Source organism: Sciurus carolinensis, chromosome 1, assembly GCF_902686445.1.
Source record: "Sciurus carolinensis chromosome 1, mSciCar1.2, whole genome shotgun sequence".
NCBI classification, from domain to species: domain Eukaryota; kingdom Metazoa; phylum Chordata; class Mammalia; order Rodentia; family Sciuridae; genus Sciurus; species Sciurus carolinensis.
Window position 1 is genome coordinate 89,436,627 of NC_062213.1, and position 25,210 is coordinate 89,461,836.

The 25,210-nt window shown below is 41.0% G+C and overlaps 1 protein-coding gene across 1 annotated transcript; it reads left to right on the top strand.

Moving 5' to 3' along the window:
* The first annotated feature begins 894 nt into the window (after positions 1-894).
* On the top strand, positions 895-19,184 carry Cd48 (CD48 molecule). The gene is made up of 4 exons (XM_047531722.1): positions 895-1,088; positions 12,516-12,827; positions 16,568-16,834; positions 18,840-19,184. The coding sequence occupies exons 1-4, from the start codon at positions 1,010-1,012 to the stop codon at positions 18,932-18,934; spliced, it is 753 nt and encodes a 250-aa protein (XP_047387678.1). The 5' UTR covers positions 895-1,009; the 3' UTR covers positions 18,935-19,184.
* The last annotated feature ends 6,026 nt before the right edge of the window (positions 19,185-25,210 follow it).

The following is a 25,210-nucleotide window of genomic DNA, read 5'->3' on the forward strand; positions in this document are numbered from 1 at the left end:
CCATCACATCTTCTCTTCTAGTCCAAAGATTTGCTGTCTCCCACACTGAAACCAGGACCTTGGGCAAGTCTGACCCTGAGTTTCAATGAAGTACAGGTAATAATATCTGCCCTGGCCACCTCACAGGACTCCAATGTAATCAGAAGTATGGAGTGAGTGTCCTAAACAACTTCAGGTACTGAGTTGACCCAGTTTCACCTCTGTCTGATTCTTTGAGAGGTGACTACTTCCATCCCAAACTGAAGAGAATAGTCATAATAATTGGCCACCTCCATTTTGGCCACCTCAGAAATGTCCTCAATTCTGAAATGACTACAAATATGCTCTGTTAGGGACTGTGACTTTTCTGATGAGTTCCCCTAATTTGTCCTCTAAAAGTCCATTTATATTGAATGGTTTGGAATGAGAAATGGATATGAAACTTCTGAGACCACAGGGTGGGCAATACATTCTTTTTGGCCAAGAAATCTTCCAATAATGTTCAGTAGATAGCCAATATAAAGGATCAGACTGAATTTATCATAAGGTAAGAAGAGTAGGAGGTGGCAGATGCAGAACTCAGGCTATGTGGATCTCTGACTTTCTGCTCTGAATGAGACCTCACCATGCTTGGATAAGCATCTGCTTTGTATTGGTCCCTAAATTAATCAAAGTTATTTCTTCCTGGGAACCAAAGGCATCTGTTCTTTATCACCATCCTTCATCTTTTCTGAGCATTGAGCCCTCTGAGAATCCAGTAGAAGCTCTGAATCTTCTCCCCACAAAAAAGCACTAAGATGTATTTTTAAAAATTTTATTCTGTTGCCATGGTGTTCTCAGATGAAAAACCTCATTAAACTTCCTGTTTCTCCTTTCCGCCCCTCCTCCTCCGCAAGTGCACTGGGTGTGGAGCAAGGTTCACTGGGTATTTTCCTCTACCCTTGCTTTTTGTGTTTTCTTCTACCCTCGATCTCTTTCGAGCCCAGCTCTTGACTGTCTCCAGCATTCCTGCGAAACTCTGGAAAGTAGTATGTGTTCCAGGCGATGGGATTGGTGCCCGGTTCCAGGACTACTGCTGCTATTGTCTCTCCTGGTGACCAGCATTCAAGGTACTTTCCACCAACCAACCGTCTGCCTATGACTGGGCACCAAAAGCATGGTCAGATGGGAAAGGGGAGATGGGATGTGGTTCAACCCTGGAAGTGGGGTCTGGTCTTGTAGGCAACAGGAGTTCCTGTACTGGTAGAAGGTTGGGGAGCCTTCCTTAGCTTTAGAGAATCAGGGGTCATTCAAAAATAGTACGTGAGGAGATGGGGAAGTAAACCCCTTGTATTTCATTCATTAATGCCTGCTAACCCGTGAAGCTGTAGAAAAGTCGGGACTGTTGTAGCTCTGCTTGTGTGCTCAGGGTCTGGGCTGCCTTTCAATTCCCTGTGACAACTTTCTTCATCTTGTACCGGAGTTCCCAGGCTAGGGTGAAGGAGTTAAGCTTTTGTATTTCTGGTTATTTCCCCAAATAGAATCTCAGGTCTTTTTCATTTAAAGGGTTTTAATGTTCACTATTGTACATAAAAATGAGAACAATGAACAGCATGGGGAAGTTGGACAGGCATCACAAAATTAGGAAGGTATACAACTTTTTGGAAAATGAGTTAGTAATATCTGGAGAAAATCTAGTCAGTCCCTCATACAGTGCTTTGCAGGTGGCAATCTTTTGGGTCCAGTCTGGTTTGTGACCGTGTAAGCCTAGGGATATACTGTCTTCAGGGCCCTTTGTAATTATATGGATTCCTTGGGGCTGACTCAACACATTGGACACTGGAATGGGCTTTGGAGTGGGGATGATATGAAGTATTAATCCAACCATACTACCAGGAGAACACCAGTTCTCAAAACTTTTTTTAGTTGTGTCAAAACTGATCTGACAGTTAGACATTGTCTGACTTTTCCATTTTGGACCTTTATCCTGGTCATTTATTCTCCTTTTGTCAAAATATACAGATGACCTCTGATCACTGTGCCCAAAGGAATTTAGACACATTGAACTTCATCAAGATTCTAATTATGCCCCTTCAGACCCTCCCTGGGCCATACAGGTTTAGAATACAATCTGTGACCTTAGGAGAATTTCTTAATTTCTAAATTTAATTTTGCTGTTTATCTTGAAAGAGGTGGCCTCTCTTTACCTCTGGGTCTCCATACATGCCTTTATCTGCCAGTTCCAGCCCTCTCTTTGACTGTATCTGTTAACATCCATTCCCTTTGTTTACTCCACACCCACCCTGGCATCCTTGCTGTTGTTTAAATATGGCAAACACATACCCCACCAGAGGGCCTTGGAATCTAGTTCTTCCTTACCCCACATGTCTGCTTGGCCATGTAACTTACTTGTCACTTTATAAATGACATACCCCTCCCCAACCTCTGGAAGTACTCATGACTCCCCTTACTGTAAGTTTTCTCTTTTGTTATAGTAATTGTTACTTCTTAACAAATAGATAGCATTTGTTTTGACTAGGTTAACATCAAACATTTCTCTAAGTTAGGGTAATAAAACCAAAATTGAGTATTTACAGAGTGTCAGGCATTATAGTAGGCATTTTCTATATTATTCCATTTAACTTGCATAAGAAATTTGTGAGGCAATGATCATTCTCTACATTTTCCAGATGAGAATACTGTATTTCAGAGAGATTAAGAAATTCTCCTAAGGACACACAGACCTAAATTCCAAACTGTATCAATATGATTATGCTTTCCTGAGACTAAGCCCAGGGAACCTTGATAAAGGCCAATGTGCCTAAGTCCTTTTGTGCATAGAATATGCCTACAGGTGATCATCTGATCCCTACTCTATGACTTTAGTCCTATTAAACACACTCAGATTGAACTTCATTTTGCTGTATGCCTTGAAAAATTGTCTTCCCTTTTAGCTCTGGGCCTATGTATGTGCTTTTTGTTCACCTGAAATTCTCTGCATCCTCTGCTCTTCCTGCCATTTTGGCTTCCATTTTCATATGCTTTCCTCCTGGAAACCTTGGGTTCCAGATTATGGTTTGTGAATTGCTTGTTTGGTTCTGTTTTCTTGAGCTTCATGAAGATAGGAATCATGTTCAGTGTTAATGCTATTGAACTTGGCACAGTGTCTGGAATACAGCAAGTGCTCAATAAAATAATTGTTAAATAAGTGAATGAATGACTTCAAAGAACTTCCTTTTAGACTACATATCTGTATCTTCCAGAGTGTGCAAGTAGTTTTCTCCTTTTAGTGAGGGATGCTTTCATGGAAAAGTTTGAGAAGCACTCTCAGATCTCAGACTTGAGTTTCTCAGCTCTTGAATTTCAAGGCAAGCTCTCTGATTCAGGGTGTCCTCCACTGTTGGAGGACATTTTTTTTTTTTTCTTCCCACAACACTTAGCAAGATGCAGTACAAAAAGCACTATAATAGGGCTGGGGAGATAGCTCAGTTGGTAGAGTGCTTGCCTCTCAAGCATAAGGCCCTGGGTTCAATCCCCAGCACCGCAAAAAAAAAAAAAAAAAAAAAAAAAAAAAAGCACTATAATAGAAATGAGAAGAACTTAGAACTATGTTCTATCTGGATTCTATGCCATGGAATTTTTCCTGAGCCTCAGCTTCTTCAACTCTATAATGGGTATAATAACATGCTTCCAATTCCTTTGAGAAGTTGCTTTCAAGATCAAATGAAATGAAATAAAGAATGTGAAATTGCAGCCACCAAGAGACTGAGGCAGGAGGATCACAAGTTAGAGGTCAGCCTGGGCAACTTAGTAAGTATCTATCTCAAAAAAAAAAACAAAATAAGGGTTGGAGATATAGTTCAGTGTGGGAAAAGAAAGTAAAATTTCAATTGTGACACACACAGTTTGAGACAGATAAAAGCCTGGGATGAACATCAAAAACTCCAAAGCCCAGAGCTAAGCCCCAGGCCTGAATTTCTTGTCTTTTATACATTTCTTTCAGACTCTTCAGACACATGTTTAATATGTGACTGAATCTTTATTCTATCTACTGCTATTTGTCAGACCACCACAACAATGTGGCTTAAAATAATTGCACTTGAAGCCAAGCATGGTGGCACAGACCTGTAATCCTAAGCAAATAGCAGGAGAATCACAAATTCGAGGTCAGCCTCAGCAACTCAGTGAGAACTTGTCTCAAAATAAAAAATAAAAGAGGTTGAGGGTATAGCTTAGTGGCACAGCACCCCTGGGTTCAATCCCCAAGAGTGCAAAAAATAAAAATTATCATTATTATTATTTATTTATTTATTTTGTCCACAAATCTGTAGGTAAACTGTGCTTAGTACTTCTCACCTGGGACCTCCCATATACTTATAAAAAGATCCTGGTTGTCTTAGGGTCATCTCAAAGTCATCTTCATTCACATGACTGGTGAATGAAGAGGTACCTGGCACCACCCAGCTGAAGCCTACTGGGGTGTGTTCCAAGAGAAACAGGCAAACACTACATGGTTTTTTATTTTTTTATTTTTTTTTTTATTTTTTATTTTTTTTGGTGGTGGTGGTGTGGGGATTCAATCTAGGGGCACTTTACCACTGAGCTACATCCCCGAGTCTTTTTATTTTATATTTTGAGACAGGGTCTCACTAAATTGCTGAGGCTAGTCTCAAATTTACAATCCTCCTGACTCAGTCTCCCAAGTTACTGGGATTACAGGCATGTGCCACTGTGCCTGGCTGCATGGTCTTTTGTAATCTAGTTTTACAAGTCAGAGTTCTGCATTCTGTTTATTAAGGCAGTTATCAAAATGAATCCAATCCCTTCATGCTCAAAACACTAGAAAAAATTGGGGTAATGGGAACATTCCTAAACATTATAAAGGCCATCTACGCTAAGCCCATGGCTAATATCATTCTAAATGGTGAAAAACTGAAAGCGTTCCCCCTAAAAACTGGAACAAGGCAGGAATGCCCTCTTTCACCGCTTCTATTCAACATCGTCCTTGAGACTCTAGCCAGAGCAATCAGACAAACCAAAGAAATTAAAGGGATACGAATAGGAAAAGAAGAACTCAAACTATCCCTGTTCGCTGATGACATGATTAAATATTTAGAGGAACCTGGAAATTCCACCAGAAAACTTTTAGAACTCATAAGTGAATTCAGTAAAGTAGCAGGTTACAAGATCAATGCTCATAAATCCAATGCATTTTTATACATAAGTGATGAATCTTCAGAAAGAGAAATTAGGAAAACTACCCCATTCACAATAGCATCGAAGAAAATAAAATACTTGGGAATCAATCTCACAAAAGAGGTGAAAGACCTCTACAATGAGAACTACAGAACACTAAAGAAAGAAATTCAAGAAAACCTTAGAAGATGGAAAGATCTCCCATGTTCCTGGATAGGCAGAATTAATATCGTCAAAATGGCTATACTACCTAAAGTTCTATACAGATTCAATGCAATTCCAATTAAAATCCCAATGATGTACCTCGCAGAAATAGAGCAAGCAATTATGAAATTCATCTGGAAGAATAAAAAACCTAGAATAGCTAAAGCAATCCTCAGTAGCAAGAGCGAAGCAGGGGGTATTGCAATACCAGATCTTCAACTCTACTACAAAGCAATAGTAACAAAAACGGCATGGTATTGGTACCAAAATAGACAGGTAGATCAATGGTACAGAATAGAGGACATGGACACAAACCCAAATAAATACAATTTTCTCATACTAGACAAAGGTTCCAACAATATGCAATGGAGAAAAGATAGCCTCTTCAACAAATGGTGCTGGGAAAACTGGAAAACTATATGCAATAGAATGAAACTAAACCCCTATCTCTCACCCTACACAAAACTCAACTCAAAATGGATCAAGGACCTCGGAATCAGACCAGAGACTCTGCATCTTATAGAAGAAAAAGTAGGTCCAAATCTTCAACTTGTTGGCTCAGGATCAGATTTCCTTAACAGGACTCCCATAGCACAAGAAATAAAAGCAAGAATAAACAACTGGGATAGATTCAAACTAAAAAGCTTTCTGTCAGCAAAGGAAACTATCAGAAATGTGAAGAGAGAGCCTACAGAGTGGGAGAATATCTTTGCCAACCATACCTCAGATAGAGCGCTAATTTCCAGAATCTATAAAGAACTCAAAAAACTCTACACGAAGAATACAAATAATCCAATCAACAAATGGGCTAAGGAAATGAACAGACACTTCACAGAAGAAGATGTACAAGTAATCACCAGATATATGAAAAAATGTTCAACATCCCTAGTAATAAGGGAAATGCAAATCAAAACTACCCTAAGATTTCATCTCACCCCAATTAGAATGGCGATTATCAAGAATACAAGCAACAATAGGTGTTGGCGAGGATGTGGTGAAAAAGGAACACTCATACATTGCTGGTGGGGTTGCAAATTAGTGCAACCACTCTGGAAAGCAGTGTGGAGATTCCTCAGAAAGCTTGGAATGGAAACACCATTTGACCCAGCTATCCCACTCCTTGGCCTATACCCAAAGGACTTAAAAGCAGCATACTACAGAGATACAGCCACATCAATGTTCATTGCTGCTCAATTCACCATAGCCAGATTGTGGAACCAACCTAGATGTCCTTCGGTTGATGAATGGATAAAGAAACTGTGGCATATTTATACAATGGAATATTACTCCGCAATGAAGAATGATAAAATTATGGCATTTGTAGGCAAATGGTCGAAATTGGAGAATATCATGCTAAGTGAGATAAGCCAATCTCAAAAAACTAAAGGACGAATGATCTCGCTGATAAGCGGATGAGGACATATAATGGGGGGTGGGACGGGCTAGCATTAGGTTTAGGGTTAGGTTTAGAGTTAGGCTAAGGAGAGCAGTAAGAATGAAGGAAAGAAGGACTGTGTAGAGGGAAAAGAGGGGTGGGAGGGGTGGGAGGGGTGGGAGGGGTGGGGGGAGGGGAAAAATATAATAAACATCATTACCCTATGTAAACGTAAAAAAAATAAATAAATAAATAAAAAAAAAAAAAAAAAAAAAAAAACGAATCCAGGCTCAAAGAAGAGGATGCAAATCCCATCTATTGATGAGAGGAGTGTAAAAAAATTTTTAGGCTTTTAAAAAACCTCTATGATCTCTCTCCTCAAACTTACTGCTCTTCCACTATTCCCTGTCTTTGTCTGGTTTTTCCACACCTTGCTTCTCACATCCAGTGAATTAATTCTATTAGTTCCACCTTCAAAAATCTCTCTTAAATTTGTTCCATTCTATCCATCCTCAATTGCCATTCATTTTCTTTTTTTCTTTTCTTTTTTAATCTTTTCTGTAAATTATAATTATTTGTTTATTTTTTAAAGACTGCATTTTGATTCATTGTACACAAATGGGGTACATCATTTCTTTTATAACCCATACCACAATTACCACTTATCCTGACTACTCTTGACTCACACATCATAATAAAGTTACATCTTGTCCTCACCTGGTCAGTTCTTTGAATGAATCTTGCTTTTGTGGTCTTTAAGTATTTGATAATTTTTTTCTCTTTCCCCCTTTGTTTGGAACACTTACTATTCCCAGCCCTTATCTTTCCCTGGTTTAATTCTGTTTATGTTAATTCCACTCACACTTCTACAGAAGTCATTCCTAACCCCTAAACTCAAACGATGTGTTTCCTTTTAAGTACCCCTTAGAGGTCTGTATTTTCCTTATCTTAACACTTATGAGCAAGAGTAGAATCATCTTATTGTCTCTGATCACTGCAGTAGAAGCTCCTAAGGGAAGGAGCTATATCTATCTATTGTATGCACAGGGAGATTGGCATATAGTGAGTGTTTACTATATAGTTATTAGATAGGAGGATAAGTGAATAAGTTGATGTATATACTATGTATGTAGAGGTGGATGGATAAAAGGAAAGATGGAGCAAGTTAGGAGTCATTCTTTCAGCCAAGCTGGGGTTTCAGACTAGCCTTACTGACCCTTATTAGTTCTTTCCCTTATTTCCCACAGTGGGTACTTCAAACCTTCACCCGTATCTTTAAGTTATCTTACCTCTGTCATCTGCCTCTCAGCAAAGAACTTGCCTCTTTGCTGAGGAAGAAAGTGGGGCCTAGAGATCATTAGGCAGAAAGCCCTTCAACTTCCTCTCTACCATTTCCAAACTGGAAACTTCTCTACATTTGGGACTATCTTCCTTCCTCCCTTTTCCCTCAGAGGATGAGGCTCCCTGCCCCCAGACAAGATCTGTGCCTTCAGTTTTGTGTCTGTCCTGAGAAGCCCAGCCTCATTGGTCACCTTCTTTACCTCCATGCATCTCCCTCCACTGGCTTCTTCTCATGACCATCCTAGCTCAAGTCATTCCCCTTTCTAAAAAAAATGAAAACCTTCCACACAATGTCCTTTACTTAATGCCCTATGAATTTCACACTGAAATGTCTTGAAAGAATGGTTTATTTCTCCTTCCCCACCTTCAAATTCCATTGCAATATTACCTAGTAAACTCGTTATATCTCCTCTCTCAGGAAAAAGCAACCTGTTTATTTTGTTACCCAAGTCACAAATCTAGAGTTGATATCCATTGCCAAATTACTTACTAAAGGGATTTGTAAATTTTAAAATATTTGATATCATCAGAGAGCTCCAGGTAATGCCACATCAATATCTTTATGATTCACCTTCTTTTTTATTTTTCCTTAATAGTTTCACTAGAAACACAAGACTTGTTTCTAGAATAATTAAAACTTCCTCTTTAGCAGCCCCTTCTCTTTCCTGGGTGGTTTCTTTGGTATGAGACTATGGCTTCCTCTGATGTGCATATTTTCCTCTTATAATTCTGCTTTCCTACAGACAAGAAGTGGGGGTTAGGCACGGTCAGGAGCTGCTTCTGTTGCTACTGTAAGCTACAGGTCAACACTGTTATTTTTATCCTCAGCATCCAGACACATCACCAACTGTTTTGTTCTGTTAGCTTTCAATCAGAATAGTAGGATTTTTTTTCTTTTTTCCTTTAAGGCTGTTTTACCTACCTTCTAAGAGACAAAATTGTTAGGAAGGCAAAGGAAGAATTTAATTACTAATTACCACTTCCTTATTTCTCAGTAAGAAGTCACGGCCAACCACTAGGTCAGCCTTTCTAGAACTGTAACCCACAGGTGCCAAGGAGAGAAGAAAGATGCAACACCCCATACATGTCTGCATCTCAGCACTTGTGACATAATGAAATGGTCTGTTGAATATTGACGACTTGTCACTATCTCAGACTGTGAACCATTCCATCTCCTGAGCATATGTCTGAGACTTCTCGTAGAGACTGACAAAGATTAGGTAGGCCAGCAGTTCTTAATCAGGGTGAGGAGGGGGGATTTTATCCCTCAGGGAGACACTTGACACCACCTGGAGACATTTTTGATTGCCACAACTGGAGAAGTGCTAGTGGCATCTGATAGGCAGAGACCAAGGATGCTGCTAAAGATCTTTTGATGCATAGGACAGACACCCCCTCCCCCAAAGACTTATCTGTCCCAAAATGTCAATAGATTGAAAAACATGATCTAGGATGCCTATTTTTTAATACTCCTATGAATCTACATGGAGACAAGAATGAGGGTAAGTGTGGGATACATGTCTAGTGATTTAAAAATTCTTGACAGAAAGTCTCTTTAGGCTGTGTGGTGTAAGAGGCCAGACACTCCGTCTGCATTGCTGATATCAGAGCACAACACCAGGCACACTATGGTTGTACAATGACTATTACTTGGACTGAATCAATTCTGTTGGAGGACTGGACCAGTCAGAAGCACTAGGGAAATGAATAAATATGTGGACTGGACTAATCAGAAGCATTGTGGGAACAAATGCCTATGTGTGTGTGCATAGGTACCAGGACAGGGTAGGCATCCAATGAATATCTGTTGAATTGACAGATGGATGGTTACAAGGGATGAATGGCCCCAGAAATAAAGGAGAAATGAATCTCAAAAGCCCTGGGGACACAGACTTTTAAAAAAAAATTTTTACAGACTACATTTTGATTCATTGGACACAAATGGAGTACATCATTTCATTTCCATGGCTGTACACAACGTAGATTCATATCATTTGTGTAATCATTCATGTACATAGGGTAATGATGTCTGTCTCATTCCACCATCTTTTGTACTCCTCCTCTCTCTCATTTCCTTCTACATAATCCAAAGTTCCTCCCTTCTTCTCTCACTTCCCACACCCCTCACTCCCATTATATATCATTCTCCACTTATCATTTATCTTTCAGTGGTTGAAGATGTTTTTGGAAATGATAGATGTGTGGGAAGTGAATAGCTAGGTATATATGTTGTTGAATGATATGACTAAGTATCTGTGTGAAAACGTATGACAACAGAATGATATAGGTAAGACACGTCTCCCCTTTTTTCTACCTTTAATGTTTTTTTCTACTCTTTCCAAGCCTATATATACATACTTTTCATTCCTCTTTTTCCAGAAAAAGAACCAACAGACCTCCTTTCATCTTTCGACCTCTAGCTATCATTTTTCTTTCTCTTGTAGAACCTGAGTCTTATATAATTTGAGGTATCTTTGTGAAAAAAAAATAACAAAACTATAAATACAAATGGAAACAAAAATCAAATCAATTTGAATGAAAGAAAGATAAAATATAATAGAACGAGACAAACATCATTACCCTTTGTATGTATGATTACGCAAATCTAATTCGTGTACAACCAGAGAAACGATGGTTGTGCTCCATTTGTGTACGATTAATCAAAATTTTAAAATATGAAGAAAAAGACATTTCAACAGATTTCAAGTTTTAAAAAGCTGGCAAATATGATATTAATCACAAAAACCAGGGAAATAGCATTATAATTTTAATTAATTAAGTGATTTCATGTTTCTATAATACTTTGCCACAGAATAGCGCTATCACTCACTTCAAACCTTGTCTTTCCTCTACTTCCTAAATGTGGTCCTGTTGCAACATGCTAGCTGATCTGGCAGAGGAATCAGGGCAGGGCACAGCAGCAATATTCCTGCATGCCACTTCTTCACCAGAGTGTCTGCCAATGACCTCACACAGAACAGTCTGAACCACATATATATACTCCACTGAGTTCAGACTAAATATTCCCCAGTTCTAGTTCCCCTTAGCCAGATTCCAAATAACTACAAACACAACACCACCCAGCACAAGTGGAAATGTGATGGAGGGGATGTTAGACAGGAAATAGGGAGTGGTCTAATTATTTCTGTTAAAAAAATATGTGAATACACTGTTAGGGTCCCTCAGGGCCATACAAGGAAGCCTAAAGCTTCAGTTTCATCATTTTCACAGTAAGTTTGCCTCAATCCCAACTTTATCAAATAATAATTTGCATAGTCTCCACTTTCCTACCATCTAATAACTTGCTTCAAAATAAATTAAATATATATGTTACATAAGCTACTTTTACAGGGAATTTTTTTAAACAGAGTAAAATATTATCAATAAAGTGAAAATATCTTTATCCTCTCTCCCCAATCCCAGCTCTCCCTGTAACTGTCTCAACACCCATTCCTCTGGTTCATTCTATATCACCCATTCTGGCCTGTTTTCTGTTGTTTACATATGACAGACACACCACCACCACCATCACCACCATCACAGGGCCTTGGCTGTAGCTCTTCCCTCTACCTGTTTTACGCTTACCCAAGATTTCTGCTTGGTTTTCTCTCTCCTTCTTTAAGTCTTTGCTCAGATGTGACCTACTGATCACCTAATAAATGCTATCTCCCCTCACAATCTCAACTAGTACCCAGGACTCCCCTTGCTCTATTCTAGGTTCTTCTTTTGTCATAACAACTACCACCACCTACCATACTATATAATGTATTTATTTATCATATTTATTGCTTGCTCTAATATTAGCTTAAGGATCTTTGCTGTTTAATTCATTGATGTATCCCAAGTGCCTCAAATAGTGCCTTACCCATGGTTCTCAACAAAGATTGCCTTTTAAACATTTTTTGGCTCACCTTTGTGGTCATCTGCGAAGAGACTTTCCTAGTATTTCCTCCATCCTCTACCCTTACACTCTGGGCAGAGACATATTCCTTAAGACTTCGTACTTATCCTTGTTGTAGTAACCAGGATATTACGTATCAGGATAATTTGTTTTTGTGTCTATCCTGAAATAATGTATTAAATCTTTTAGGATAGAATCATACATTGTTTATGTCTATACCTCTAGAGACTAAAATAATACTTATTAAACTAGATTGAACTGACAGAACACACAAAACCAAAGACAGGATGTGATTTTTCATCAATTTATTTGAAAATTTACTGGTCTGAAAGTAAGGGAGAGATCCAGGGCCAACACTGTGTCTTAAGCTCCACCTTTAACTGAATTCCTGATTCTAGAGCAAGTACCTCATGATGAAAGCCATACTCATTGTCCCCAAGTAGAAATTCCTTCCTTCTTCCCTGCTCCACCAGCCCAAGCAAAAGCCTGGCCACTGGGGTACTGCTTCCTTCAAGGTGGGTCTCTGGCTTTCTTTGGCAGATCCTTCAGTGCTTAGAAAGATGGCAGTCTCTGGCAGCAATGTGAGTCTGAAAATCTCCGAGGAACTGTTTGGTAACTATAAGCAACTAATCTGGTTTTACAACACTAGTCAGAAGATTGTAGAATGGGAGGTGTTGTCCCCTGCTGTCTACTACAGATCTTCATTGAAGGACAGACTCAGTCTTGATCCTCAAAGTCCTGCGCATCTGCACATCTCCAAAGTTCAGAAAGAGGACAGCAGTACTTACATCCTAAGAGTGTCCAAGGAGAGTGGGAAAGAGCAGGAATGGAAGATACCCCTGCAGGTGTTTGGTGAGTTGTGGGAGCTAGGCAAGTTCCTACTCCAGAGCTGCTGGGAGGCTTCCTGTGAGTCATGGTGACACTTTCTGGGAGAAGGAGAAGAAAACCTCAGGGCAAGCTTAATTCATTTCCCCACAAAGCCAGTTCTACTTGGGGATAAGCCTGGGCCAGGAAACCCTAAAATTGGTGGCCATAGGACATTTAAAACCTCATCTGAGCCTGGCATGGTGGTGCACACCTGTAATCCCAGTGACTCAGGAGGCTGAGAGGAGGATAGCAAGTTCCAAGTCAGCCTCAGCAATTTGCTGAGTCTAAGCAAATTAGTGAGACCCTGTCTCAAAATAAAAACGAAAAAGGACTGGGGATGTAACTTAGTAGTAAAGTACTTCTGGGTTCAATCCCTGGTACCCCCTCCAAAAAAAAAAAAAATTCATCTGTCGGGAACCTAAGATTTGAAGAGAAAGAAAACAATAGGTTATTTCCTATTTCCTTCACTTTGTCCTATAATCAACCCAAATCTGTTTTGAACTCATCTTAATTATATCTCTGAACTTGGACTTCACAGGACTTATGGAAAAGGATATAAGTGCTAAAGGACAGAACAGGAACTATGTGGAGAGTCTTTTACCCATCAGAATGAGTGTAACAAAAACTTCCATTTAAAGTTCCAGGCTAACCAGTATGTATGCAATAAGAACTGACACAGACCTGGATTCAAAATTCAAAACTTAAATGAAATAAGCGAAGCACAGAAAATTAAATACCGCATTCTCACTCATCTGTAGAAGTTAAGGTGTAGTGGTGCATGCCTGTAATCTCAGCAACTTGGGAGGCTAAGGCAGGAGGATCACAAGTTCAAGGCCAGTATGGGCAACTTAGTGAGACACTTTCTCAAAATAAAAAATAAAAAGCATTGGAAATGTTACCTTGGCATTAAAGTGCCCTTGGGGTTGATGCCCAGTACTGGAGGGTAGGCACTGTTGATCTTACGGAAGTAGAGGGTAGAAGGCTGGAGATTTAGCTCAGTGGTGGAGCGCTTGCCTAGCATGTGTGATACCCTGAGTTTAATCCCCAGCACCACACACACACACACACACACACACACACACACACACACATGAAAGAATGGAATCATGGTCACTAGAAGTTAGGAAAGGCAGGGAAAGAAGGGATAGAGAGAGGTTGGTAATAAATGCCAACATACTGTTAAATAGGAGGTATTAGTTCTAGTGTCATACAGCTAAGTAGGATTACTAGAGTCTACAACAATTTATATTTCAAAATAACTAGAGTTCGAAGTTTCCCAAACATATAAAATGACCAGTATTTGAGAAAATAAATGCTAATTATTGATTTGATCATAACATGTTACACACGGGTATCAAATTATCACACTGTATCCCCATAAATGTATCTACTTATTACACATCAGTCAAAACAAAACAAAACAAAAAATCTTTGGTCAGTCACTAGCTGTGTGACGTTGGAAAAATATCTTAATATCTTTGTGCCCATATTAGGTAAGATCCTTTTCATGGTAAGTTACAGAAACCAATCCACTGTACCTTTACCAAGAAAGGAGAAGTTATTTTAAGAAACCAGGACTATTTAAAGTAATTCAAGCAGTGTAGCTAAGTCAAAAAGGGCTGAAGAGGAAGAAGATTGAGAATCAGGATCAGTTAGGAAGGACCCTGCACCCCAAGTTCAGGAGTCTATCCTGCCACTACCCTGACTTATCTCTCAAAGTTTAGACATTTTTAACCCTGGGTTTAAATTCTCAGAGTAATTTTATGAGAAAAACTTATCCAACTTGATTTGGGTCTGTGTTTTTGATCTATGTGTGTATCTGTGTAGAAATGTGGTTCTCGGGAGACCTCCATGGAGTGGAGTGGCCAATTATTGCAGAAGAGGGGCCACACCCATAACCAAGGAGAAGTTCACCCAGAACCTTGGGCTCTTCATCATATTATGAGAACAATAATATTATCCTTTTAGAGTGATCAAAGTGATCAAAAGTGATCAAAGTGATAATGAAAATTTTTAAAAATTAATGCTGACACAGTGCAGATGAAGAGTGTTGTATATATTCAGGTTCCACCAGGCAGGTGGTTCCCCTGGTCCAAGAGGCCAGAGTCCCTTCTCACTCACTTCCTCCATCTCATAGGGCCTAAAAATTCAGGAGGTCCTTGGGACAGGAAAGTCTCTTACAGTAACACAAAATAAGCAAAAACTGAAAGCCCCTGTATGCATCATTTACCAACCTCTGTAATTTCTGTGACATAGCATCCGCCCCACACACGACTGATTCCGAGTGACTAAAGTTTTCTGAAGAAATTGCAAATTTTCTGAGTTCCTAAAAATCACAACCTTGCTTAGCTCCAGTCCTAAGGGTGAGATCCCTAAGGAGTGATTAGCAGAAGAATCATCTTTCAATCCAGCCCAGGCATTTGTGATCACTTACAGGGGGCATCTTGGAGCCAGACCACCCTAGCTGACTCAATAAACTCCAAACACAAAGTGCCCAGTGCTGTGCTGGTCACGGTGGGAAATGAGGAAGGAGTATAAGACAGGAGGCTAGAACACAGGAAATGGTGAAAAAGGGTGCAAAATTTGCTCAGTTTGAGCATGTAGGGGGAAGTTCAGCAACCCAAGAGGGCTTGTGGAGGAGTTGAAACTTGTGTTCAGGGGGCCAGATTGGTAGTTTCTGTATTCTCCCCACGCATACAACCCAGAGACAAGTTCTGGTCTGGTAAATTCTCTGCCACATTTTAATCCTATGAGCTCTGACCTGCACTGATTCTGCAGGACTGGATGCTAGTATTACCTCTCACCACATCTGGCAGCAGGACTGCAGTGATACTAATATGACCTTTGGTATGTATGCTATACTTACACGCTGTGAAGAGCACTTCTCTGTGGACAGTACCACTTGGTCTCACACACTGTAAGTGTGCTGTGAGGTAGTGTCATTTCACAGATGAGCCAAGGGAGTTAACTTCATTATAGACCAAACACCACTGACATGTTTTGGGGGTTACAGAAAGCTTTCTGTAGCTCTGCTAGAGGCCACACTGATGGAATTTCCCTTGGGTGGCTGTGTAAAGGACTCTGCCACATGCTGATTGGTACCCCTTACCTCAGGACTCTACGTAGGTCTGAACTGGAGAATTTTTGAAGGACAGATTGGCCCCAAAGTGCACAGTGGCACTCACCTGTAATACCAGTGACTTGGGAGATTGAGGCAGGAGGATCACAAGTTCAGGGCCAACCTCAGCAACTTAGAGAGCTCTTGTCCCCCAAACAAACAAAAAACACAAGAGCTGGAGTATGTAGCTCAGTGGTAGAGTGATCCTGGGTTCAATATCCAGTCTCACACACAAAAAATTAAAAAGTTGGGGAACAGGGTCTGAACATCTCAGACAGTTAGGATCCCAAGTCTGACCCCAAGTCTGCTGGGCGTTTTGTCTCACAACCCTTACCCTAATTGTTCCTGGCTGCATGTAATGGACTCTGGCTCCCCCTTCTGGAGCCAGGTTAGCTTCACCTCTGAGAAGTAGCTCTTGCAGTCTGAAGCCTCCAGGGGTCAAAGCAGCTCACTGGCTCCCTCTGTAGGAGCCTTTTCTCCAGGACTCTTTTTTTCACATGGCCCTCCCTGTCCCTCCCTGGCTCACCTTGTACTTTGTATGGTTGGCTAAACCACTGCAGCATAAATGCCTCAATTCATTGTCTCATAACATCCTCTTTATTTTCAGACCCTGTTCCTGAGCCTATCATAGAAACTGAGAAGGCAGAAGAAGTAAATGGCAATTGTTATCTGACTTTGTCATGTGTGATACAGGACCAGTCAGTCAGCTATGTTTGGTATGGAGACTCGGGGCCCTTTCCAAAGGAGCTCCAGAAAAATGTGCTTGAAGTCACCCTTAATACACAGAACCAGTCCAGATTTTACACATGCCAAGTCAGCAATCCTGTGAGCAGCAAGAACGATACGGTCTACTTCATTCCACCCTGTACTATAGGTAAGAAATAATGCCCATCAGAGCTGAGATGGGCACAGGGTGACCAGTTGTCTTTTTAATGAGGAAAAGTGGAGGATCCTACTCAGCTGTCTGGCACAGAATGTAGTGGAGAACCCTAAATGTGTCTGGGAGACTTGGGTTCTACTCCTGACTCTGCCTCTACTCAGTTAGTTCACCTCATTGTTGAGAAGCTCAACATCCTTGGATGCAAAGGGCATTTGGCATAAGATCTCTGATGCTCCCCAACCTTCTCCACTCTCATGATGCACAGTCTGAAGTCTGTCTAACTGTAGGACAGTCTGAAGCATCAGGGTGAGCAAGGAAAAGAGATAGCAAACGGCCCAGGCACTGTTGAGCAGGTGCTTGGAGAAATTTCTGGCAAATTGCCTAAAGATTCAAGACAAGAATGAAAGGTAAGTGAGCAGGAGGGAGGTTAGCCATTAGGAGTGAGAGCCTTATGCTCAGGTGGAGACTCTTCCAGGTTTAGGTTCCTTGACGAGGGTAGAAATGCAAACTCTAGGTTTCAGATTCCTCTGTGTCTCTGGAGAGGAACCACTCTGGAGCAGCATTCCTGGCTGTAGCTTACGCCTCCCCAGGTGTTATCCCGGGACAGCTAAGTTTGTAGGCTTTAGAGTAAGTCACATTTGAAGTCAATCCCTTATACTGCCATTTACTAGCTATAAACAAATTACTTAACTTCCCCAAGTCATGTCTTTCTTGAAGTTAAAATAATTGTTCTTACCTCACGATGTGATAAGGAATAAGACAATACATATAACACCTAACACTATGATTGACAAGTTCTTAATGAAAAGTGACTAAATTAGGTTCATTCCCTTTAATTTTGGAGATACTCAGACTAGGGGACTACTTTATAAATTTGGATCATAATCTCCAGCACTGTGGGCCCACTACCCTCCATACCTCTAAGTGATACCCCTGACCCCTTATGTATGTATTCTTCCAGCTCATACCTGTGGTGCTGATATTCACCTGTGATCCCCAGGTATAAAAAAAAAATATTTAGCTTCTCCAAGTCATGTCCTTCTTAAAGACAGAAATGATAATCCAGTCACAGGGGTCTGGGTTCCTGTTCTTTTATGATCTTCCTGGGCTGTCTTCCCCTTCACTGATTACTCTGTTCCTACTGGTGGGCTATGGGACCTGCCTGCTCTTCTTTCTTCTTCCCAACTAACTGGACATGCCTTCTAGCATCTCCTAATATGCCCTGCTCTTCTGCCACCACAGACACAATGTTGCAGATTGCTGTCTGACCATGAGATCACAGTTCAGCTAGACAACCCAATGCCACTTTCATATTAATACCACATTTGGAGATCCAACAAAGAAAGAGGCACAGTCTTGTCCTTTATAAAGTAGGGGGTGGCTGCTCATCTGCAGAGAGAATAAAAGCAATCATATGCCCATTTTTTTGAAGGGCTAAATCATTCTTGTCCCTGTTTAACCATCCAAATTATTCTAGAAAGCACCCCTAATCTCCTTCCCTATTTTGTTATTCATTCCCTCTTTCTTATGATTTCTCCTTCCCTTTTTTTCCTTCCTTTTTGTCCCTTTTCCTTTCCTTTCTCTCTTTCCCTTTTATTTTTTCCTCCTGGTTGGTACAAATGGCTATTGGGGCAGAGGATAAAAGAGAGGAAGGGGATCCTTCCTTCCTTGAAGTCAGCTGTGCATAGCTTTACAGCCTCATCTATGCCCCAGATTCTGTTCAGTCTCATTGCTGTCAAGCTCTTCCTTTCCCAGGTCTGGTTATGCCAAGGGAAACTTCAAGCACAGGACCCAGCTAAGTTAGTGATATTTAAGAGAGTTCCGTATACTTTACACTTTACATCTGGAGAGACTGACCTTTTGAGAGTCACATTGGGGCTGGATTTAGGGAGGAAATTCCTTACTTTAGGATTACCCTTGCCAATGTCTCAGTACTCCTGCCCCTTCTCAACACATTAACCAGGACACCTTAATATTTGGGTTTTCTTTGCTCTTTCAGCCAGATCCTCTGCAGTAATGTGGATTGTAAGTTGGTGGATGGTTGTCATACCCACTGCTATTGGCCTCCTACTTACTCATGATGAACTCCTCTAATAATTTAAGAGTGAAACTTCAAGATCGCTGGATCTTGCCTTCATCAACAACTATGCTCTTAACCAGAGCAGGAGCTCTGGCTACATGGAATGGGAGAAAGTTTTTTGTTGAAGCATCAGTGAAAATTTTCAATGAACTTTTTAAGAATTCTAGTAAATATTTTATTTTATATTCCATAATTGTTTTCCAATACACATACATAGATTTACATATTCATTTTGTCCACCAAAACAATGTCATCACACTGTGATGATGTTTTGTTTTGTTATTTTTATTTATTTATATATATATATATGCATATATATATATATATAGTGTGTGTGTGTGTGTGTGTGTGTGTGTGTGTGTGGTACTGGTGATAACCAAGGCCTTGCATATGCTAGGCAAGTGCTCTACCACTGAACTACATCTAGAGCCCTACAAAGGTTTTTGTACTGTTTAAATAAACATTTGGTATGACCATTCAAATTCTTGAAGTCATTCCAAATATGTCAGATAGTGCTGGTTCCTTCAACCTGGGCAGACTGGAACATGGAGACAAAGAAAAACATAGGGTCATAGGTTTCTATGTGTCAACACAGTTGAGAGTTAAATTGTACTACTTCTGATCTTTATTCCAACATCCATGCCAAGATTCCTGGGGTTCTCTCTCTCCAACCGTCTCATGGGGACCTGAGTTCTCTTTTTTTCATCTGTGTGGCTGTGTGAAAAACTTTTCAAATCTTAGTTGTGTCATAGGATCTAATAAAATCATTTTTGTACTGGGAATTGAATTCAGAGGCATTCTACCACTGAACTTATGACCCCAGCCCTTTTTTAAAATTTTATTTTCTAAATATTGATACAGGGTTTCACTAAGTTGCCCAGGGTGGCCTCAAACTTGCAATTCTTCTACCTCAGACTTCCAAGTCACTGGGATTACAGGTGTCCACCACTTTTCCCTGTTGAAAACATCAAATTGACACAATGTTCTAATCAAGGTCTCCCATTATAAACAGGCAGGAATCCCCAGGCCCACTACTGCATAACTCCTAAGATTCTTGCTTTATATTCCTCCTCTAAGACTTTTCATGAACCTGGAGCTGGGAGATCACCCAAGGATGCTCTCTCCCTTCAGGGAACTACCAGTTCTTAAACCAGATTAGCCTCTTCCACCTCTCCTTTTACCAGTCACAAAGACACCCTCCCCTTCGTACCCCATCTCCTGTGTGACAAAAAAAAGGATCCTCTGTGTTCACCAAACCTTTTCATTTCCCCCTGAGGTCAGCTGAAAAATGCCTTTTCCCAGCTGCCTTTGCATCTAGCTGGGGTCATGTGACTGGTTTTGGTCACTAGCAAGTGAGAAGAATTGATGTGGTAGGAAGTGAGGGAGCCTGGGAAGTGGAGCCACTAATGTAAGGAACCTGGGTTTGAACCATTGTTTGGAAAGCTACTTGGTCTGCATTACACTTGCAAGATAAGCAAGTCTGGATTTAGGCTGGTGCCAGAAGACAGCCTGGTTTCCTAAGACACAGCTCTTCTCTCAGCCCAGTTTACATCAGCCTGCACGCATCCTCCAACGGGACTTTCTCAGGTTTCTTTCTGGAAGTAGCACCCTGTCTTTTCCTCTACCTTTTGTCAGTGGTAGAGGAGGTTTTCTTGGGAAAACATGTACACATATATGTGCACACATGTATGCTTACACACGCATACAGAAGAATGAAATAAAAGCACCTTTGGCAGGTGTGATGGAGCACACTTTCAATGCCAGTGACTACAGAGGCTGAGCAGGAGGACTGCAAGTTTGAGGCCAGCCTGGGCAACTCAGTGAATCTGTGTCTCAAGATAAAAAATAAAAAGGGCTGGGAATGTGGCTCAGTGGTAGAGCACCCCTGAGTTCAATCTCTATACCAAAAAATAAATAAAGAATTAAAAAGTTATTAATGCATGAAGACTTTTCCCTTCTTCCACAATTTCTTTTTCTGCTTGAGATGGTATTTTTATTTGCTATTCAATGTTGGTCTAGGTTAAAAAAATTAAATTAAAATTTTAAATCATCATGAATTGTCTATATTGTATGTATAAATGCAAATACATGAACATTTAATTTTTTAATGTGGAATCATTAAAATTACTCAATTCATAATTTGCACTTGTGCCTGCATTTGTATCTTGTTCTTACCAAAGGAGCGTAAAAGCTTCAAAACCTTAATTTAAGCTGGACATGGTGGCCTGTAATCCCAGCAACTCAGCAAGAGTATCACAAGCTCAAGGCCAACTTCGGCAACTTAGACTCTGTTTCAAAATTAAAAGGGGGCAGTACTGGGAATGTAGCTCAGTGGTAAAGTGCCCCAGGTTCAATCCCTACTATGACAAAATAAACAAGCAAACAAATTCTAGCTTAACTGTTTTTAGTTCACTACTTTTTTTTTTTTTTTCTTTTTTGTACCAGGGATTGAACCCAGTGGTACTTAACTCCAGCCCTTTTTTATGTTTTATTTTGTGAAAGGGTCTTGCAGTTACTTAGGGCCTCACTAAGCTGCTGAGGCTGGTTTTGAACCCGGGATCCTCCTGTCTCACTCTCCCAACTCACGAGGATTACAGGAGTGCACTGCCACACCGAGCTTTTAGTTTACTTCTTGATGGCAGACACATTCCCCCAACAATCTAGGAAAGCCTGTGTCTTCTGCAGCAGAATTACTTCAAACTCTCTTTGAGTCTCATTGAAGTCCCACAGTTGCAGGTCCACTGGGAGGCTGTGCTCAAGGAAAACCATGAATGCTGTATATGAATGGCACAACAAAGAAGCGGTGGGGGACATGCATATTTCATGTGTCTCCTTTCAATGGATTTCACTTAAAAACACAGTTGAAAGGTACAAATATTTAGAATTTCCAGATGGTGTCAGCAGAGCACCTACTCAAGTGCAGTACTCCTCTGAGCCTCCGCCATGTGTGGCTGCACAGGTTGCACGCCCACAAGGCTGGATCTGCCTCAAGGTCTGAAGGACACCAATGCTTTATGGCAAGACAACTCCCTTCTTGAGAAGTTTTGGTGCAAGGATCAAGCCTGATTGTCTTGTGTTCCCAGTTCCTCAGATGTTTCCATACATCAAAACATAGGGGGTTGGAGTCGGTGGTAGAGTGCTTGCCTGGCAAATGTGAGGTCCTGGGCTCTATCCTAAGCACCACAAACAAAAACAAAAACGAGAAAACCTAAGTGGGTGACCAGGTTCACTTCCAGTGAACTCAAGCCATTTGTTCTTATGCATAGAGGATACTCCAGCATTGCCCCAAATTCTTACAGGACAGTCTCACTGAAGTCTTAGGACAAATTTCTTCACACCGTTCCTCTGCTGGTTCTGAGTTCTGCAGCACTGCCCTCTGTCGGCTACCCTGGAGCGCATTTAAGTAAAAGATTAGGTAGGAGCTTCTCAAATTTTAACTTACCATAAAATCAACTAGGGATCTTGTTAAAATGCAATCTCTGGATTAGTAGGTATGGGGTGGGGTCTGAGGTTCTGCATTCTTAACAAGAATTCAGGAGATACTGCTGTCTATGGATCACTTTTTGAACAGAAAAGCACAAGGTATATCTAAGCATCCCTACTTGAGCTTCATGGTTTAATCCTCTTCATAAATTTTGGTTCTTCCTTCCACAACCTGCCCTGCTGTGCTCCTGGCTACCACAGCATCCCTTCTCAAGTTAAAATATTCAGTTGTTCCTCCCAGATCCCAAGGCATTGGATAAACTAGCTATGCCCCTTGGGACCAGCTTGTCCCAACAGCTGGCACAAAGTTAGTTTCATATCTTTGCTATTCACAAACAAATGGCTTGGATTGGGCCCTGGGGATGGGACCAGGTAGGGACAATGTTCAAATGCATTTGTTAAAGTGGCAGTCCTCCTGGGGAATGAAACTGATCAAATTATTTGGTTACATTGTATGCATGTATGAATAAGTAACAAAGAATCATATGATTATGTATAATTATAATGCACCCTTAAAAAGGAAACAAACAAATAGAGTGGTGGCCCCTGCACCTGGAGGGGTGTGCCCTCCCCTTCCTCCCACTCCTCCACTTCTCCTCCCCCATCTCTAACATCAGAACACTGCCCCGTGGGGGAGGGGACATATTTAGCACACCTGCACCAGCTGGCATATGGTAAACCTGGGCCCTTATTCTTTTCACCAGCTGCTCTTCCCTTTCCCCTATGCTCCCACTGGGCAAGCTGTAGCCCATTCCCTTTGCCTGGTCCCTTCCCTCTAACCCCAGTCACTAAGTCTTTTCTCCTCTCTCCTCCATTGTTTTTTCTGTCACCTTCATTTTCTATCTTCTTCCTAACTCTTATTTTTCCATTCCTCCGTTGCTCGCCATCCCATTGATGTGTGTCTTTAACCACTTCTGCTTTTAGTCAGGCCTCAGTTCTGCTTCGGCTGTTGCATCTGCCCATGAGGGTCTGCACAGATCCTGATAAATGGTGCCTTGGTTTTGTTTTGTTTTGTTTTCCTTCCTTAGTAAAATAAGAAATACGGTTTTCTCCACAAGTGCTTCCCAGTCTGGTAACCTTTGTGTCCTGGAGCCCAGCTTGGACAGAGGCTTCCTAAGAAGCAAACAACACAAGAAAACATTGGTTGGTTGTTTCAGAAGATGTTTGTAGTAGGATTCCTGGAAGGACTTTTCCTAATGCCTCATATTTAAAGCTAGGATGAAGAGACTTCACATTCTACAGAGAGCGGCAGATTCACTGGGGACAGCATCACCTCTAGGGCTTAGTGAGAGGTGACAGGACTGGTCTGACTGCCCCAACGCTCTTCTCCCCATGCTATATAAACAGAGGACTAGGGAGAGAGGAGAGCAAGGGAATCAGAATCAAAGTCAATCATCGGAGTTGTGAGAGTTCTGTCACTTCTCCCTCCCCTCCCCATGGATAAGGTTCTTCTCCCTTGGTGCACTTGGAGGCACCATGAACCTTTCATGTGGCATTATGAGAGGTTCAAGGCATGCCAAAGAACAGGAGACTCAATGCCTCTTTCCCTGGTTGGGCAGTGGATCTCCCAATCTTTCATAAGGTAGAAATAAGGCACTGGACCAATATGGGAGACAGCCTGCCCACTCGCTGTATAGCAGGGCAAGGATGTAAGAGTAGCCACAGTGGACACTGCATATGGTACTCAGGCTTCAGGTGGTTTGTCACTCTGGCTACTAGGTGGGCAAATCCCAGTAGCAAGATGCTGTATGATTTATCACCTGTGGGAGCCAAGTGGGAGGAAGGCCAGAAGAGGCCAAGCTGGAGATCTCCCATATCAGCACACTTTGCAGTGGAGTGCTCCCCACATCCTCCACTCTTACAGAGGTCCCTAAAGTGCTCCCACCTGTGCACCATAAATTTGCTGAGACTTGGATATCCACAGGGAACTGAGATTAGCCAGAGAAACAGAGACAACCATCTGCGGCCTTATAACTAAGGAAGAGTTTGATCCTTACATTCACGCCCTATATCACTTGAGAAGTTGTAGCCAGATGAGGTAAAACAGAAGGAGAAAAATCAAACCACATACTCTTCCCTATTACAGTCCTTTAGACTATGAGACAAGGGTGAGGTGAAGTGACAGGAAGAAGCAGGAGGGGAGTTTTACATTGAACTGTACTGTAAAATTACTGGAAGTGACAAAAATGAAACTGAGGGATTTGCCTAAAACATCCTTAAGTGATGGAGGGCAGATTTGACAGTCCTCATGTGAATGGGGAAAAAAAAAATGTTCTTTGATGTTAACTCCCAACCAATCAAGTTCAGATTGTTCATAAAACTGGTTAAATATATTGTTGAGCCATTGCTATGAGTCACTCTTCTAGATTTAACACAGAGAGACAAGTACAGTTTTTGCCATCACAACATAAGATTACCACAAGATAGCCATAAGGAAAACTACAGGTTCAATTTCATTTACAACACTAGCTCTATGTGTCAAAATGGCAACTACTACATAGAACTATTGAGGACTGAGAGAAAGTAAATCAGAAGGATTGGATCTAGTTTTAAGGACTGGATCTTGTTTTGAGGATTAGAGAGAACTTTGTCTTAGGAATCAAAGACTGAAAAATGAGAGGCATTAGATCATTCAGGGAAATGTGTTTGGAGAAACCCTCAAGGAAAAGGAAAGTGGATGATACAGAGGTGCCCTCGAAGTATTAGTAAATATTCCTTAGCATAATAATTCTAAGGTTGTAGCTGCACAAGTCAGACTCATAACAATGAGAGAAGTCACTTTTCCTAATGTATCTGAGGTATGTTTA